The sequence below is a fragment of the Aethalodelphis obliquidens genome, unplaced genomic scaffold (genome assembly GCF_003676395.1).
Source record: "Aethalodelphis obliquidens isolate GAN/ISIS:26980383/991018 unplaced genomic scaffold, ASM367639v1 scaffold69, whole genome shotgun sequence".
Taxonomy (NCBI): domain Eukaryota; kingdom Metazoa; phylum Chordata; class Mammalia; order Artiodactyla; family Delphinidae; genus Aethalodelphis; species Aethalodelphis obliquidens.
The window spans coordinates 9,821,574-9,840,221 of NW_020838013.1; the positions used below are offsets into that span (position 1 = coordinate 9,821,574).

The window sequence follows — 18,648 nt, forward strand, 5'->3', positions numbered from 1 at the left end:
TCACCATCTGCTTTCCATACTCTCAAGTCCCTGGGGGATGAGATAACAGGAAGGGGAAGGTCTAGAACTGTCCTAAAAGCCAACGGTAACTTCTATCTTCCAAGAATCTTCAGAATCCTGTTTAATAAATGCCTAAGGGCACTTCCCTGGTGGCGCAGTGGTAAAGAATCTGCCTGCCGATGCAGGGGACATGGGTTGGATCCCTGGTCCGGGAAGATCCCACATGCCGCAGAGCAACTAAGCCCGTGCGCCACAACTACTGAGGCTGCGCTCTAGAGCCTGCGAGCCACAACTACTGAAGCCCACCTGCCCCAGAGCCCACGTGCCACAAATACCGAGCCCACGTGCTGCAACTACTGAAGCCCGCGGACCACAACTACTGAAGCCTGTGCGCCTAGAGCCCGTGCTCCGCAACGAGAAGCCCGCGTGCCGCAACGAAGAATAGCCCCCGATCGCCGCAACTAGAGAAAGCCCGTGCGCAGCAACGAAGACCCAACGCAGCTAAAAAACAAATAAATAAATAATAAAATAAATAATAAGATATCTGCTTACCCTATGCTTATGTCTGTAAAGAAAAAATAAACCACCAGCCTACTTTTAAAAGCTAATTCACCTTGAATTAAAAAAACAAGCCGTGCTCACAAACTGGAGACACACGGCTTGGCCACGGCTCTTCCACAGCTATTCCAGGATCTGTGACAGCACCACGTGCTCTCCCGCCCCCGCTTCAGTGCGGACCCAGGGTACAGGCAGCCGGGCAGGTGAGTGGCAGGGGTGCGGGGCCTGTTGTGCCAGAAGAGGGTGAGAACTGCACACACGCCAGGCTCCGGGGCCAGCCCGGCACCCTCAGGCCTTGGGCCTAACCCGCTTGCCGGGGGAAAAACCGCCCCGGAGACTGACGAGAATCCAGCCTCGCACGGGCAGGAAATACAAACGTGGCTGAGTTCTTGGGAAGGTGGGCTAACGTGTTCCGAGACAACGGACGTAAACAGCTGAGGTGACAGGCTTATTCTTCGTGCCCTTGAAGACAGGAAAAACCTGGAAAATTCTCCCTGGTTCAAGGCTGCAGCAGCAGGTCGAGGGCTCTGGAGCAGGGACTTGGGGCGGCCGAGTGTGGCTGCCCAGCTGCGGGGACGGCCGCCTCCTCCCATGAAGGCTGCGCTGTCCCTGCCCCAGCCACCCCCACTCTGCTCAGACTCCCCACCACTAGAACCCCGCAGAGCCCACCAGGACCCAGGCCTGCCGCCCCCAAGTGGCCAGCGGGTCCTCGCCCCTCCCCACGGCCAGGGTCCCCACACCCTGCTGCAGCTACGGCTCTCCGCCAGCCACTCTGGAGGCTCCTGAGCACGGGCTGCCCTGCTCCCAGACCCGCACTCGTATCTTCTTCCCGAGCAGCAGCTCCGGCCACCTCAGCAGCACCTGCAACGTCCTCGTCTACTCCAGCTTCTGCAGGGAGCCGCTCACGAGGGCAAGGGGGCCTCTTTAGTGGCAGCCCCAGCTGGAGCTGCAGCCAACTCGTTTGCAAATAAAGCAACGCCCCACACAGGTCGGCTGTCTGCTCCCCCTGTGGCTACCTGAGCCGGGCCCAGAGGAGGGCGGGAGGCACGCAGAGACCCCAGGGCGCCTCCTTTGTGGAGTCCGTTCCTGCCAGTGTGCACACGTAACCTGATTTGAGAGGCTGAGGACCTCCTGCCAACTACCAGGTGAACAAGCCACCTGGACGGTGCTCTGGGGCAGGTCCCCCCGTGAACTAAGCCGAGACTGGCAGAGAAACAGGGTGTGCGCACAGCAACCAAACTCAGGAAAGGCAGAGCCACGCTCAGAACATCAGCTCGGAAACTGCGGCACTGCCCGCTCCAGAGGGGCAGCCGGCCTGACACTCACACCGCTCAGAGCCGCACGTGGAGCTTTCCTGAAGCTGAAGCCCCGGGATGACGCGGGCAGGGTCCTATCTGTCCTGCTCGCGGCTCGTCCAGGGCCGGGTGCCCACGAGAACTTCGCTGCGCCCCCACCCACCGACAGCCTCTGGGGAGCTTCCGGCAGCTCCTGTTCTCCCTTCCAAGTCTGTCGGACGAGCACTGAACACACCTGGTTTCTCACTGTGACTCTGGTGGTTCTGACACTTCAGCTCACTTTTCCGTTGCTCTGGTTAAGAGTCCACGCCCTTCTGAGGCAAGATTGGACGGGCCCACACCAGTGGAGACGGTGGAGAAGGTCCTGCAGCCCCTCCCCAACCCCCAGTGGGGGCCGTGCCCTTCGGCTCAGGAAGCTCACGCTGCCCCGGGGGCAGGGACCATACAGGCTTCACCCAGCACCAACGTCCCCACCAGGCATTGAGGGGGCAGAGCCCCCGGGGGCCTCGCTCACAACCCCTGGCTCGCTGGCCCCTGAACAGATACGCCCCTTCTAGGGGGCAACTGGGTAGCACCCATCAGGAGCCCCAAATGCTCATGCCCTTCATCTGCTACGCCCCCTGGACCTTTGGTCCCATGGATAATCAGACAGGTACACAAAAGTGTACATGTGGAAATTCACTACAGCCTGGTGTATTGCCACGAAATTGGAAACCCCCAAGTATACGATCATACAGGACTGGTTAAGTCAACGGTAGTACATTCAAATGATGATAAACAAGGAGCCATCAAAAGTCCAGTTCTCAAATGAAAAATTAACAAGGGTATGCATGTGTTAAGCCTGAGGTGAATACTGCATGATACAAAACCACACATACAGTATGATGCCAACTTCTTGTTTTTACACCTGTGTACGTATACACGCATACACACTCATTAAATCTTAACGGTGGTTATTTTCCTTATTTTAAATATTTAAAAATACTTTATTTAAAAATACTTTATGTATTTTCCAAATTTTCTATGATAAATACACACCCTTAATAAGATAGAAACTCGTTACTAAATTGAGACCCTTCAGGAAAACTCACCACCCCTGCCCCGGAGCCGGCCCCTCGGGGAGGCTGGAGCCCGGACAGGCTGGAGCCCCTCCAGCTGTGAGGGGATGTCCCAGGGGTTGCCAGAAGGCCCCACGACTCCGGGGTGGGTGGGGTGGCTGCGGATGGCGCCCTGTGAGCCTCCCAACAGCGGGGGGGCACAACCACCAGCTCGAGGCCACACCAAGAGCACTGGACTGCCCCGGGCGCCTCCGCCTGCAGGGAGACCCCTCTGACTAGCACAGAGAGGGCAGGGACAGGGGAGGAGCGGGGGCGGGGGCGGGTCCCCGGGGGCTAGCGCCCAAAGAGGAGGGGCTTCGAGGTGGCGGTGAAGCCGGCCAGCCGGGAGGGGCCCCAGGGGGGACGGGACACTCACACGCAGCAGCACAGACACAGAGTGACCCTCAGAACAGCACGGCCACACGGGCACACACGGAGAAAGAAATGGCAAGTTACCTGGATGAGGTCTGGAAAATGGCCCGTCTTTAGCTTGTGTGACTCCAAAACATAAGAAAACCAAAATACTGGCCACAATACCTCTGCAAATAAAGAACAAACAGCCCTCAGTGTGCGGAAACGCCAAGCTCCGGGTCGGCTCCTCCCCGGCGGGAGGTGGGAGGGACCCCCGGGCGCCCACCACGGGGACGGCCCCTGACCCCCGGTTAGGGCAGAGCAGAGGCTCGGCCGCAGAGAGGCTGGCGGCCCAGCACTGCTGCCCTGGCCCCAGAGGCAGCACCAACCCGGGGAGAAGGCCCTGCCACTGGGCTGTGTCATGTGTACCGTCAAGAGCCACGTCACTAAGACGTGTGGCACATTAAAAACACACAAACAAAAAGCCCCTAAAATTCCATACAGGATGATTCAGAGCTCACTAAAGCCCTAAGATGGAAAGGTATTATTAGGATCAAATGGTTTCCCACTCCAACAAGGCTGGGGCCCCGCTAGTAGCTCTTTCGTCCTGTGGGGCCACCGTATCCAGTCCCAGCAGGAACCCACCAGGAAACAGAGTGAAAGCCACGCAGACACACACGGCACCCCTGCCCACGACAGAGGAGCAAGGCGGGCCCAGCTCACCCCGCCCATGGGGGACTGTCACGCCACAAGGGTTCACAGTCTTGGGTTCGCAGGCCTGGGTGACTGCACATGAAGCTGCCGTGCACGGACGCACTTCTCACGGGACGCCTGAGGCCGCCGTCCCCAGAAGCAGGTCTGAGGATGCAAAGCCCTGTCCCTGGCACTCAGCGGTGGGGTGGGGTGCAGGTGAGGCTGCCCTGGGGGCAACGGTCACCCTTCCAGGGTCTGGTGAAAGGGCCGCTAGACACCCTCCTGCCCCAAAGGGAATGATGTGGGAAAATCTGTCACCCAGAAGGACTTTTAGAGGAAAGCAAATAAATTACACTTTAAAATAATCTTTTAATTTTAGAACAGAAAAGTTACAAAGACAGTACAGAATTTCCCACACTCCGTGAGCGTGGGACAGCTGTCACAGTCAGTGAACCAAGACTGATCCAGTAACTGAAGTCCACAGTTTTTTCTTTCAGATTTCTTTACTTTCTACCTAAAGTCCTTTTCCTATTCCAGGACCCCATCCAGGGCTCCACATGACAGTCCTCAAGTCTCCTTAGGCTCCTCTGGCCTGTGGCAGGTTCTCAGACTGGCCCTGTTCTGATGACCTGGACAGTTTTGAGGAACACCGGCCAGGTATTTTGTGGAATGCCCCTTAATGAAGGCTGTCTTTTTTATTAGATCAGGGCTGTTTATGATTAGATCAGGGCTGTAGGATTTTTGGAAGTGAGATCACAGATGTTAAGGACCATCTTCACATCATATCAAGGGTACACACCATCAACATGATTCTGATTGTTGGTGCCGACCCTGACCCCCAGGCAGAGGTGTGTCCGTCGGGTCCCCTCCACACCTCGCCTTCGGGAGGGAGCCCCCCCCCGCCCCGCACAGCTGGCAGGGAGCAGCTCCGCAACCTGATGGGAAACCTTCTGTGCAGGAGGTTTGTCTCTGCTCCCCGATTCACTAATGTGTTCGGTCATTTCTTACATCAGCCCAGAGTTGTGGGTGCCTACGTCACACGCTGGGTTATGATTCAATACTTGATTGCTATCGGTGCTCACACTGTTCCAGCCTTGGCCACAAGGAGCTTTCATTCGGCTCCTGTACTGCTTTGACACGCCCCATCTTTGTGGAGGTTTATATTCTTGTTTCTGAGCACCTCCCTCCTTTCTGGTGCTAGAAGACGCTCCAGGCCCATCTTGGGGGTTCCCTGTCGCAGCCCTGGAATCGGCCATTTGTCCAGGGAGCCTGGTTCCTTTGCTGGAGAACGAATGCTCTTAGGAACCAAGATCTGGGGCCCGTGTACTCCTTGCCTCTGGGCCCTCTCGGCTGACAGAGCAACAAGATACGTGTGTGCCAACCTTGCATACACACACGTTACAAATATTCCTGTGTGTAACCACCTGTCTCTACATTAAACGAACGTGAGTTCTCACTGACGTCTCCAACCAGCATCTGTTATCCAAGATCATTCTCCCCTTGGTCGCCTGTAACCTCCCACTCCTCCGGGGTGAGAATCCCGGCCCCCACCATCCGTGTACTTTCCTGTTCAATCCCAGCGCACGTGTACAGCAGGGACACGGCTGTTGACTCATGCCCCACGGGAAACAACTTCACCACGAGAGCCCAGTGCTGTGTGCACGTCCCTTGCCTTCAGGCCTACAGACCCCACTCGTTTCCAAAGTGACTCAGGTCAGCACCTTTTGTAGGTTCTCCTGTCACAGTCTGCATTCCTTCCTGGGGTCCTCCACCTCTTAAACGACTTTTTTTTTTTTTTTTTAATTTATTTATTTTTGGCTGCGTTGGGTCTTCGTTGCTGCACGAACGCTTTCTCTAGTTGCGGCGAGTGGGGGCTACTCTTCATTGTGGTGCGTGGGCTTCTCGTTGCAGTGGCTTCTCTTGCTGCAGGGCACGAGTTCTAGGCGCGCGGGCTTCAGTAGTTGTGGCTCGCGGGCTCTAGAGCGCAGGCTCAGAAGTTGTGGCGCATGGGCTTAGTTGCTCCGTGGCATGTGGGATCTTCCCGGACCAGGGCTCAAACCCGTGTCCCCTGCATTGGCAGAAGGATTCTTAACCACTGCACCACCAGGGAAGCCCCTAAATGATTTTTAAAATTTGCATACTTAGGTTTACTCTTTGTGTTGTTCAGTCCTATGGGTTTTGACAAACACACAGCGTCCTGCATTCACCATTACAATATCAACAGAACAGTTTCAAGAGCCTAAAAAAATCTCACACTCCATCCATTCATTCTCCCCCTGCCCCGGAAACCACTGATCTTCTTACCATCACATAGTTTTTGCCTTTTCCAGAATGTCACAGCGTTGGACTCATACAGTATGTAGCCTTTTCAGGCTGGCTTCTTTCCCTCAACAATATGCATTTAAGCTTCGTCTCTGTCTCCATGGCTTGATAGCTCTTTTCTGTTTATTACTTAATGATATTCCATTGCATGAAGGTACCAGTTTGTTTACCCATTCACCCACTAAGGACATTTCGGTGGCTTCCGAGTTTTGGTGATTGTGAACAAAGCCGCTACAAACGTCCCTATTTGGGTGTGGACTTAAGTTTTCAGCTCCTCTGGGTAAATACCGAGGCGCACAGCTGCTGGATTCTGTTTAGTTCTCTGAGGGAGTCTCCAACCGTCTTCCAAAGCGGCTGCCCCATTCATGTTCCTGCCGGTGATGGATGAGAGTTCCTGTTGCTCAGTCCTCGCCAGCGCCCGCTGTTGCCGTGTTTTCAATCCTGGCCCCTCGAGCAGGTGTGTAGTGGCGTCTCCAAGCTGATGCGTGGCGCTGAGCGCGTCCTCTCGCGCACTTGTGTCCGCTTTGGGGTCCGTCCAGACCTTCTGCCCGGCTTGGAGCTGTGCTGCTGGTTTTCCTCCCGCTGAGCTGCAAGAGCTCTCTGCACAGTGAACACCACACTTCATCAGACGCGTATTTGGCAAACATTTCCCACCAGCCTGTGGCTTGTCTTTTCTTTGTTATGTTTTGCAGAGCAGAAGTTTTTAATTTTAATCAAGTCCGACTTATCAGTTTTTTCTTCTATGCATCATGCTTTTGGTGTTCTATCTAAAAAGTCATTGGGACTTCCCTGGCGGTCCAGTGGTTAGGTCTACTGGTTAAGACTCCACACTTCCACTGCAGGGAGCGCGGGTTTGATCCCTGGTCAGGGAACTAAGATCCCACATGCGTCACGGCGAGGCCAAAAAAAAAAAAAGGCATCATCAAACTCAAGGTCACCAGATTTTCTCCCACGTTTTCTTCAAGTTTTATAGTTTTCTATTTTCTATTTAGGTCTATAATCCATTTCGAATTCATTATTGTGAAAAGTGTAAGGTCTGTATCTAGATTATTTTGTTGAAACTTCTCCTTTCTCCGCTGACTTGCCTTTGCTCCTCTTTGCATGGGGCTACTTCTGGGCTCTCTACTTGTCCAGCCTCTGCCAGCACCACTGTCCTGACCACCACTGCACAGCTTTACGGTCAGGCCTCTGCCTCTGTGCTTCAGTACTGTGAATGCATTATATTTCTACACATTACAAATATGCAAAATACGTTTATATTGTACATGTATTGACTTATTTACACATGCACGTGTGTATATATATGTAAACATCCCAATGTCACCAACAATGGATCAAGGAACTGTGGCGTGTCCACACGGTGGACCACCCCTTGGCAATGGACCAGGATGACCGCTGACAGACACGGCAACGTGGGTGTCACAAAACCATCATGCCGAGTGGGAGGGGCCAGACACAAGGGCGCATGCTGGATGACACTGTACAACAGGCAAGAAGGGCCTGTGGGGACAGATCGGTGGTAGCCTGTGGCCAGCAGGGCAGACTAACCGCGGCCCTCAGAGGAAACTCAGCGCGTACCTCCACCTAGTTGTGGCACGTAGATAAGCCATACGTTTTAATTACGTGCATGTTATATTAAATGACACAACAATAAAGTTGGCCTAGGAAGAAAAATCTACTCCCTTAAAGTGACAGAACTTGTTAGATCCACAATGACACACAAGGTGAAATTGAAAGCTTAAGGGAAACGAACCAATTTCCTAGATTTTTAACAACGTAAATATTAAATTAAAAAAAAAGCCGTAACCTTTGGGAAGTATTTTACATATACAAAACCTTCCCCTGAGAGCATCAAAAGCTCTGACATAATAAAAATCAGCAGCCCCAGCGGCCTCCCGAGACCGGGGGGACCTCATCACAGCCCAGGCAGATGTGCTGATGCGGGGGGCAGGCTGTGGGCCCCTCTGGGGTCCACGGGGGTGAGAGTGGACTCAGCAGAAATGAACCCACACGCGTATGTGACTGTCCCTGGAAGAAGCCGCAGAGCCTCAGACAGGTGAGGGCGGGGCTCCAGGCTCCTAGAAGTAGGCTCCAGGCACCGCCAGCAGCCGTACAGGGCCAGGAGGGCAGCTCCTCTGTGCCCCTGCCTTCACCCAGCCCCGCCTTCAATGAAATCACACAGGGGACCCCACGGAGGGGACCCAGGTGGCCCTCTCGGTGGCACCTTCTGGGCTCACTGTGCCAACCTCGCTCGGGCAGAAACAGCTCAGGAGAAAGGCCAGTGCAGGAAGAAGAGGTGGGGAAGCACCCACCCGGCTCCACAGCTGCTGTCCCGGACGAGGCCAACAAGCCCCCTCGACGTTGGGGGTCTGAGCCCCTGGGCCCCTGGGCGCAGGGCAGGGCCCAGGGCAGCAAGGCTTTGTGACTCGCCTGGGCCCCTGCCTCAGGAGGCATCCCGGGACACGCTGCTGGGCCCACTCTTGCTGGGGGGGGGGCCCCGCTCGTCCTTGTGACTGGTCTTGCCCTGTGACGTCCCAACTGCTCATCTCTAGCCCAACTTCACAGCCACGTGAGGACACCTCTTCAGTGTGACCAAGCTCTACCTTTTTGATCCTCCCTGCCTGGCTGTGCCCAGCAGACGCTGCAAACCCTCCATAACCACATGCTGGCAAACAAATGCACAGGAAAGGCCAGGTTCCAGCTGGAAACCCCCTTGAGGCAGACGTGGGGCTCCGTCTCCAGGTCCACAGGCCCAGCGTCCCCCTCAGAGACCCACCCAGAGGGGCCCAAAGAGCAGCCCAGCTCCCTCCTCTGCTCTGGGCTCCACGACCCCTGCTGCCAGGCCTGTGGTGTGATCACACGGGGCTGAGGAGGGCTGGGCAGCCCAGGCGGGAGGCCTGCGCCTTACAGGGGAGGGTAACACACACCTCCTGGTGTCCTGGACCCAGGCGTCTACACCACAGTCCAGGCGGAGGGTTGGACCCCAAGGGTGAAGGTGTACGAGCCCAGCCTACCACCCAAAGCTGACCGATGGTCTCCTGCCACCTCTGGGCTCCGGATGCCGCCCTCCACCTCTGTCCCTTCCTGGCCTCCTCTAGCTGTCCCACCACAGCAGGTGGAGCCTGGGCCCCAGGATCAGAACAGCAACAGGGGCTTCATGGCACCAGAGAGGGAGAGGTGAGTCCGTCCAGCGTAGAAAGTGCACAGAAACGAGTTCTGAAACCAGCTAGTCTTCCCCACGCACTTCTGAGACTGGCTCCAGAATCCATGGGATTCAGGCAAAGGACACAAACCTACCAGCTGGTCTATTTCTGGAGATAATGCTGGAAAGACAGTCTACCCACTTCCTGCCCTGCAGGAGGAGATGGACCACCAGACTCCTAAAGCCAGTTTAAAAGTTTCAAAAAGTCTTCTAGTCAACAGAGTGTAGAAGCATGGTGCTAGCTGGTGGGCACCACCCCTGGCCTCACAGAAAGCCCAGCCACTCAAATTCACGGTCACTGTGAGATTGTGATTTAGAGCAAGAAATGCGTATTTGGTCTTCATCTGTTTCAGGCCAGAGCTCCTAAAACCGCTGGTACTGCCCAAGCGCTGAGGGCTACAAAGGTATCTTTTGTTATGTTAACGAGGTGACTTTTGGACCCCACCTCCGGATGGGAGCTGGTTGCCAGGGGGCCAAGCAGAGGACTGGAGGGCTGGTCTGGAACTCTCCGTCCTACCCCCAGACCCCTGGGAAGGGGTAAAGATTAAGTCAATCACCAGTGGCCAGTGATTTAATCAATCACGCCATGTGAGGAGGGCCTCCCTAAACCCCAGCAGCACGGGGGTTCAGAGCCCCCAGGCTGGTGACCGCGTGGACGCTCTGCGTCCCATCCCCACACCTTGCCCTACGCATCTCTCCCATCTAGCTGTTCCTCCATCTTTCTATGAAAAAACCTTTGATAATAAATAAGGAAAATGCTTCTCTGAGTTCTTTGAGCCGCCCTAGCAAATTAATTGCACCCAAGGAGGAGGCGGTGGGAACCTATGGTTTACAGCCCGTCAGGTGACGACCGCGCTTGCGACTGGGGTCTAAGTGGGGAGGGGATGAAGTCTGGCCGGACCGAGCCCGGGACCGTGAGGCCTGGCACTGCCTGGGATGGTGTCAGAACTGAGCTGACCTGCGGCACACTCAGGTGGGGCCTGGGGTACTGAGGGTGGGATGTGTGGGGAAGCCGCCCCATCGGAACTGACCTGAACCCCTTCAGACCCCTCCCTGGAGCCGCCACAGCACCTTCTGGTTTCTCGCGCGCAAATGCAGCATGAGCAGGGGGTCCCACGGGAGCCATGCTGTCGATCCCAGGGATGGGGACGGGCAGAAGAGGGGCTGAAAGTGCACACAGCACTCAGAGACCCCGCCAGCCACGTGGAGCGAGGCTGGGCCGGGCCGGTACCTCTTGGTGTTGTAGGCCGTGTCCCGCGGTGTCTCTTCCAGCAGTGTCACGTAGCCCAGCACGCAGGTGAGGATGAAGAGCACGCTCAGGGTGTGGGCCCGCCTGCAACGCAAACAGCCCGCGTCGGTGCACGGAAAGCACGCGTGGGACCGCGGCGCCACGGGCCGCCAGAGGAGCGAGCTCGGCCCTCGACCTCCAGCTCAAAATCCCCCGAGCGCCAGCTACGGCTGCGTGACTCCCAGACGGTGCTGTGCCGGCGCGGCGGCCCGTTCGGGCGGGGAGAGTGGACGGCGCGTTGGCTCGAGGCGTCCCGGGCAGGTGGCTCTGCTTCAGAGGGACCAGGCGGCCGTAAGTGGGCTCCGGGCACCGAGCAAGATCGCCCCGAGACCAACCTCGTGACTCATGAAGTGACCATGGCTGAGAGATTCGCCGGGATGACAGCGGAGCACTGGCGGCAGAGAGAGGCCCCAGGGCCGGAGCAAGAAGGGCGCGGGCCGGCCACGGCCGCCGGCCCAGAAGACCGGGCAGAGAGATGGCTGCCCGGTGGGGTTGAGACATGGGCTCCCCGCTTCCGCCTGCCCACCCTGGCTGGGCCTCCAGAGCCCCGATGTGGGAAAGGGGCGGCGCTCGGCAGGCAGCGGGAGGCCTCTCCTGGAACCAGGGCCCACGACAAGTCCAGCACCAGACCGCACGCCGCCCAGTCACATACCCGCCCGGGCCCCTCTGCGCTGAACAACTGCCTGCAGAGGGGCAAGAGGCCCAGCTTCTGTGTCCGTGGAGAGACGATGCAGCCCTGCATTTCTAAACGAGGGCACCTCCAGCCTTGAAGGGCACCCTGAAGACGAGTGAACAAACACACGAAAAGCATGGAGCCCAGTACTGGCCTCCTGTCAAAACTCCGTGAAACACGCAGTGAAGAAACGAAAAAGCCAGCCACCAGCCAGGAGAAAACACTGATGACACGTACACCCGACAAAGGCCTTTGTACCCAGAACACACAGAGAGCTCTTACAGCTCAACGATAAAGACGATCTCCCGAAACACGAACGAAAGACTGAACACACACGTCAAAGAAAAAGATCAACAAATGGCCAATACCACACGAAAAGATGTGCAGCATCCCTGGTCGTCGTGGGAGCAGACATGCAGCATGGCCGTCAGCAGCGCCTGCCCCGGGACGGGATCACGGACGGCACGAGTGCCTTCGAGGAAGGGTCCTCGCGAGGACGCGGCGCCACCAACACACACATTCCAGGTGGGGCTGCAAAAGGGTGCAGCGCTTTGCAAAAACTTCCCAGTTTCTCACAAAGTTAAACAGAGTCTATCACCTACGCCAGCCGTTCCTTCCAAGTGTTTACTTGTGAAAAATGAAAGCATGTGTCCATTCAAAGACTTGTACGTGGACGTTAACCCCATGCTGACAGCCAGGCATGAAAGCAACCTGCTGTCTGTTTCCACCGACAAGACTCACAAGAGGTGGCGATAGAGCATGGATGGCAGATTGGCGGGGGAGGTGCTAGGGCAGCAGCTTCCAAGATGGTGGAATGTCCTGCATCCCTACCCCGGTGGTGGGCACCATGTGTAAGGCGCTGGAGTGTGGATACGGACCCTCAAGTGGGTGTGTGTTATGGAAAGCAATCGTACCTTGATTCAAGTAATTTTCTAAAAAGCAAGAGTGGGGCTGCATGAGATTAGGCTGGCGCTAGAGCCCTGGACCATAGCTAGAGCCCATCCCGACGTCCGGCAGACCAGCCCTCTTCTCCATCCCGATTATTCTTGCATACTTACTCTCCCATCTTAACTGTGACATCAGTCTGACAGCTGCCACAAATAATTCTAGTAGGATTCTAATTGGAACTGCACTGAATTTTTTTTTTTTTTTTTTTTGCGGTACGCGGGCCTCTAACTGTTGTGGCCTCTCCCGCTGCAGAGCACAGGCTCCGGACACGCAGGCTCAGCGGCCATGGCTCACGGGCCCAGCCTCTCCGCGGCACATGGGATCCTCCCAGACCGGGGCACGAACCCGCGTCCCCTGCATCGGCAGGCGGACTCGCAACCACTGCGCCACCAGGGAAGCCCTGAACTGAATTTATAAATTAGCCCTGGAAGAACCGATGAGTCACAACTAGATGAGAGTTCCCCATCCACAAGACAATGAGTATCTCTCCATCTATTCAGGTGTTACGCCCTTCACTTAAATTTTATTTTCTTTGTGAAAACAAAAACAGTCATGTTCAGATAAGTTAGCTGCAAGTAAAGAAAGCAGAGAGCACATTCTTTTGCCATATTTCACAATACTGGCATTTAAAACTATTGGAAGTGAAAAAAACTCCTATTTTAACTATTTTCATAAAATTCAATGTTAACATATTCACATTTGAGTCCTAGGCCATGAGGGAACTTCAGGAAAATCTCAGCCTTTCAGCTGAACTCTGTATAGTAAACATTTCAGTGCCCGAGAGATCTGTGGAATAACTACAGCACACAGACTACAGTATAAGGTCCTATCTTAGACCTTCACTCCTAAGGTTCTCTGGATGTGGTGACCTAGAAACTGATCCTCTGCTGGACATTAGCCAACACCTACACACAGAGGGACTCAGCTGCCTCTCCTGGGTCTAGGACATGGCCCACCCTTCCCACCCCAGAGGGGACATCAGATTTTAGCAGGGAGAACAAGAGTCACTGAGAACCCACCAGGGACCAAGGGCATCTGGATTATGAGGGTGACAATGGTAAGTCATGGGCCTCTCTGTCACCTTGGCCCCTGAGGCTGGTCAGAGCTATAAACGGCAATGTCAGGGTCACGCAGCTCGGTGGTGAGGATCTGGGGTCTGAGCCCTGCTCAGGATGCCTCTAGCACACCTGTATCACCTCATAAACCCTCGCCGTGAGGTGGTGAGACCCAGGGCCAGTGGGCCTAAGTGACACAGACACTAAGCGGCGCAGAGCAGCTACCAGGTGCCAACAAACCCCAATCCTGTCTCCCTGAGCTGTCGTTCCAACACAGCAAGACACACAGAGGGCTGGGTATGGAGTCAACGAAGCGGGGTGGGGTGGGGTGCAGAATTAGGGAGGGCCTCACGCAGGACACCTGGGGACGCAGGTCCAGGCCAGCAACGCGAGAGCAAAGGGCTGAGGGGCCACCATGGCTGGAGGAGGGGGTCCCGCCCTGGGAGGCCTGGACTCACGTCGGTGGGGCAAGAGCCGCTGCAGAGCCCAGAGCAGACGGGGCTGCCTCGCGACCCTCCAGGGCGGGCAGGAGATGCTGGGAGTGGCTGGTCTGGATCTGCCCAGAAGGTACAGCTGACGTGCTGGACGGGACGTGGAGCCCAAGCCGGCCGAGCGTGACTGAGCAGAACCGCTCAGGGCCGGCGGGGTTCAGCTCCAGGCCTGTGTAGACGTGCCTGGCGGGCCGTGGGCGGAGCCACGGGACAGCACCCTTGGCAGGCAGGCGGGCAGGCAGGCCTGGTCCCCTGAGCTCCAGAATGCCCACTGCCTGCCCCAAGAGGCAGAGTCACGCCTACCCTGGTGAGCATTTCCAGAGGAAAAAAGCAAAAAACAGGCATAAAGTCAGAAATCAGGATGTGAGAATTGGTCCCAAAGGCCCCTGCTTTCAGCCGCCACAGCACAGACTCCTCACCAGGCTTCTCTTCAGCTCAAACACCAAGTCTGAGCTCCGATTTCGCCTCAGAAACCACGGAGGCCAGAGGAAGTGGGACAAAATTTGTAAAGCAGCGAAAGAAAAGAAATGTTAAACCAGGATCCCACGTACAGCAAAAACACCCTTGAGAAACGAAGGTGAACTAAACATTCATGGATGGAGGAAGAAGTAGAGAATCCGGTGCCAGCAGACCTGCTCTAAAAGAATCACTCGCTCCAGGAAGATCTCCAGACGGAAGGGAAGTGAGACTAGAAGGAAACTAGGTGGCCAGGAAGCAAGACGGAGCCGCTGAGATGGGAAGGCTGGGCAGATCAGGTACTGTCCTCACGAACACTGTGTGACGGGGACCACCAGAGCCCAAGGGGAGAGGCCAGACGGATTGAGATGGACCTGATGTGGCAAAGCGACGATGCTGGGCTGGAAAAGCTCTGCATGTTCACTGTGGCCACAGAGATGTGATAAAAACAACAGGTCGGTGGCGCAGGACAGCACGGAAGATTCCATGTCCCTCTCGGATGCCAGAGCTGGGCAACGACCTCTTGCTCCTAGTTCCCGGTGCCCAGGAAGACAAATGCACCGTTTGGTTGAGTGACTAACAGATGACGTGGGGATCCAGGCACAGGGAGAGATGGGTCGTAAATCCTGTGACTCCAGCCACTGGGCCAGGGTGAGGGCATGAAGACAGCAGGCTCCCTGCCACGGCGAGCGGAAAATACCCAGTTGTCAGCCCCTGTCTAGAGGTGACCATACTCATAGGCCGAGCAGGCAGGGAGGCAGCCTGCCAAACCAATCAGAGAAGGTACAAAGATGTGGCTGCGAGACTGAGTGCACAGCGGCGGCTTGGCCAGGTAACGTCAAGACCAGAAGGCCTGTCCCAGGCCTGCGAGAGGCACCTGGGGCCACCGACCCTCCTGGCCTGCTGACCAGCAGGACCAAAAAGGCACCAGCTGGCAAGTCATGCTGCCCTGATGTGGGCGAAGCTGGCAAACCCCAACACACACTGACTGAGGTACGTGGGGCGTCTAAGATCTACCCCGCAGATCCTCACAGCTACTGTGAGACGTGTTGCTGACAGCAGAGCCCGCGCTCACCAAACGCTCAATGCTGTAAGATGTGAGCATGCAGTGAGCATTTCCAAAATGTCACAGCCATCCATCTTGCCCCTGACTCGAAGCGTGGTGACCCAACGGCGATTCACCTATCTTCCACCTATAGGTGGCTACGTCCAGAGGCACCCGTCGGGGCACTGGGTCTCCGAGAGCGTCCAGACAATTTTCAGACAAATTGAGCTGCCGCATCTTTGCACTGTGTCTGCTGTCCTGAACGTTTCCACCAGGTGTTCCCCGATAAAGACAACCACGACTGGCAGAAAAGGTGGTGTCTGTGCCACCGCAGACCCCAGCGGTCCTCTTGCCCCTTCCCCGAGGTCCAGTTTGGGGCAGCCCAGCCTTGGGCTCCACAGCTGAATCCTAATTCCATACTCTGTGGCTGACAAATAATGACAAAGAAACTCACAATCCTCATACATGGCCCCCAAGAAGCCCAAGCTCCTTTTGGAAACGAAAACTGTAAAAACAAGGTTTTGAACATGCAAGAGTTCTTTCAAATAATTTTGGAACATACAGTCGTTTCCACAAATACATACTTTTTAGTCTTTAGGTTAATTTTTTGGTAACATCCATTAATAAAACTCCCTAAAACTCAAAATAAAGAGTTCTTAAAATCCCAGCACAGCAAGTCAATGATGAGAGACTCAGAAAAAGGTAAGTGGCTGGGCCCTACAAGTAAAAATAAGTCATTCTCGCCAGGTGAGCATCTGGTTACCTGCCTTGAGGAAACGTGAAGCTTCTTCCCCTGCACAGGTGAGGGCAGAGGCCCGGGACGCAGCAACAACCACACACGCCAGCAGCCCACACACCTGCGGTGCAGAGGCTGCAGACACCCGCCCAGGAGGCCGGTACCCGGAACTGGCAGCCCCGCGGCACGCCCTCCTGGCTCCATCAGGCCTCCCCACAAGTGAGCGCAGCTACGGCAGGCCTTTCTGTGTCCCCGTGGGCAGGGACCCGCGGGCCGCTGCTCTGTGCTTCTAAAGAAACCCGCACGTGCCCTCGTTACCCTCTGGCTTCTGTGAGCACCGCTCAGCACCCCCTTGGCCAACATGCTGAGCCTTCTGAGGCTCCAGTCTTGTGCCAGAACCTAAGTTTCTTGTTTAGTTCTCTGTTGTATCCCCTAGAACAGCAACTGGCGCCCCCAAAATATGCACTGAATGAATGGGAAAGGAAAGCAAGCCTGGGCACCACTCCAGAACCTCAGTCTCCCTCCTGTGGTCACCAGCTGGGCTGTCGGAGGACAGTGCCCTCTGTCCTGAAGTCTGAAGGGGCCCTGTCCCCAGAGCAGGAGACGCCTGGTCCACTCACATAATGTCTCTAGCTCTGGGGCCACACCCCCGCCGAGAAGGGCACCCCACCCCTCTCCCCCTCCCCCTGGCTCCAGGCCACTGGAGCACAGTATCTTCCCAGAGCAGGGCTGGGTGGCCACCCCCAGCAGCTGCCCACACCCACAGGGAAGATCCCAACCTCGCTAGATGCAGGGATGCCTCCCCCACCACATCCGCTTCCCTGTCTCTCCCGAGTCAGATACAAGCAAGACACCAGTGGCCCCACGTGCACCTCCCCTGAGGTTTCCAGCTGTGTGGCACCTCGCCGACTGTCCAGTGGCTCCATCAGGCTCTCCTCCTTTCCTGATCGCATTTTCTCTGCGGTCCCAGGCTCCCTCTCTGAGGAGCTGCTTCCACATGGCATCCTTGCTGCCTACACGTCTGTCTCTCCCATGAGCTCTCTTGGCACCAAAGCCACAAATGTCCCCAGGGCCTACCACGGGATACAACTTTAGGTGGCCGTGAACTGAACAGCATGGAACGGCCACAGCCCTCCTCTCAAGAAGCACACTTTCTAGCGTATGGGGTTTGTGCCTCTAAGAAGCAAGGAAAGAGAAGCTCAGACTGGCGAAGGGTAGCCCAAGGTCACTGAGCCACCAGGTGCACGAGCCACACCTGGGACCTGTTGGTCCAAGACTGCTTTCCTGGACCCTCAAACGCAGAAGTGCCCAACTCGGCCTAAAGCAACATCATGAACCCTTCCAACTCTGCTCCTGGCGGCCCCTCCCTCCCTGACCCCCGCGAAGGTAGACTAGAGGGCAGCCTGATCCCGAGGCTTGGCCGGGACCGAAATGCACAGGGGTCAAAGGGCTGGCCTGGCGAGGAGCCACTAAAGAGAGGAAGAGCCTTCCTCTACACTCGTTCGCTCAGCTCCTGGCGCGGAGTAAGGTGTCCATATTACCGCCACGTGCCGGGGAAGGAGACGATCATTTCACACGGCATCAGCACCGTCAGCGAAAGGGATCACGACGGAGGGCAGAGGGGGACTGCGGACAGGGAGGGCAGGAAAAGCCTTTCTGAGGTGACTTCGGAGCCAAGTCCTCCCAGGATAGGGGGCAGGGAAGAGATGAGGGGCTGGACCACCGGGGAGGCCGGGTCGGGGCTGCAGCAGCAAGGGGCCGGTCCCGGGGTCCTGCGGGCACCCCCAACCCGCACGACGTGGCCACGCCCCTCGCGACCCCAGCCGGCACTGAAGCGAACCACCGTCCCTCACCAGAAGAAGGTGTTGGTGCCGTCGTCGTAGACCTCTGACTCGGTGCTGCGGCGGCCAGCGGCCGGCCCGCTCGCTCGGCCCCCGGCCGCGCCGTCCAGCGGCTCCTCCAGCGAGGCCTTGCCCACGGGCACAGGGGACCCCGGCCGCGGCCCCTCGGCACCCTTGCGCTCACCCCTCCGCATGACGCCCCGACCCCAGCAGCTCTGCCCCGCGCCTTGACCCCACGCACCAGAGTCACCGCGAGACCGCGCGAAGAGCGCCGGCAAAGGGTCGCGGCGCTCGCTCCGCAGGGTCTCCAGAGAGCAGAGGCTGGGGGCGGCAAGAAAAGGGCGGGCGGTGCATTGTGGGACCTGTAGTCCGAGCGCCTGGGCGCGAGGCATGCTGGGATTCGTAGTCCCCAATGTCGTGCGTTAGAGGCAGTGCTTGCTGGGAGGGATGCCGCCTGGTTGCTAGGTAACCAGCGCGGCAAAGTTGCGGGAAGAGCGAGGTCTCCCTATACTGCTGGGGCGCCCGGGCTGCCCCAGACCCTCCTCGCCCGCGGTCTTCCCCGAGCTCCGCCCAGACCCTCCTCCCCAGGCGGCCTGC

At 56.8% G+C, this 18,648-nt stretch overlaps 1 protein-coding gene across 7 annotated transcripts in view; it reads right to left on the minus strand.

The window, feature by feature from the left end:
* PTDSS2 (phosphatidylserine synthase 2) overlaps positions 1 to 18,402 on the minus strand; it is a 29,792-nt gene extending 11,390 nt beyond the window's left edge. For 4 of the 7 annotated variants that reach the window (XR_003429422.1, XR_003429421.1, XR_003429420.1 and 1 more), the window contains exons 1-2: positions 16,238 to 16,762; positions 10,750 to 10,851 (exon numbers count right to left, since the gene is read on the minus strand). Coding sequence is in view for 4 of the 7 variants with exons in the window: in XM_027090214.1 (XP_026946015.1) it covers positions 10,750 to 10,851; positions 16,238 to 16,573 (438 nt within the window). In the remaining 3 variants the exon portion in view is untranslated. Of the gene's footprint in view, positions 1 to 3,406; positions 3,490 to 10,749; positions 10,852 to 16,237; positions 16,763 to 18,063 lie in introns of those variants that run through there. The other 3 variants (XM_027090218.1, XM_027090216.1, XM_027090217.1) reach the window with 3 other exon arrangements.
* Between the last annotated feature and the right edge of the window lie 246 nt (positions 18,403 to 18,648).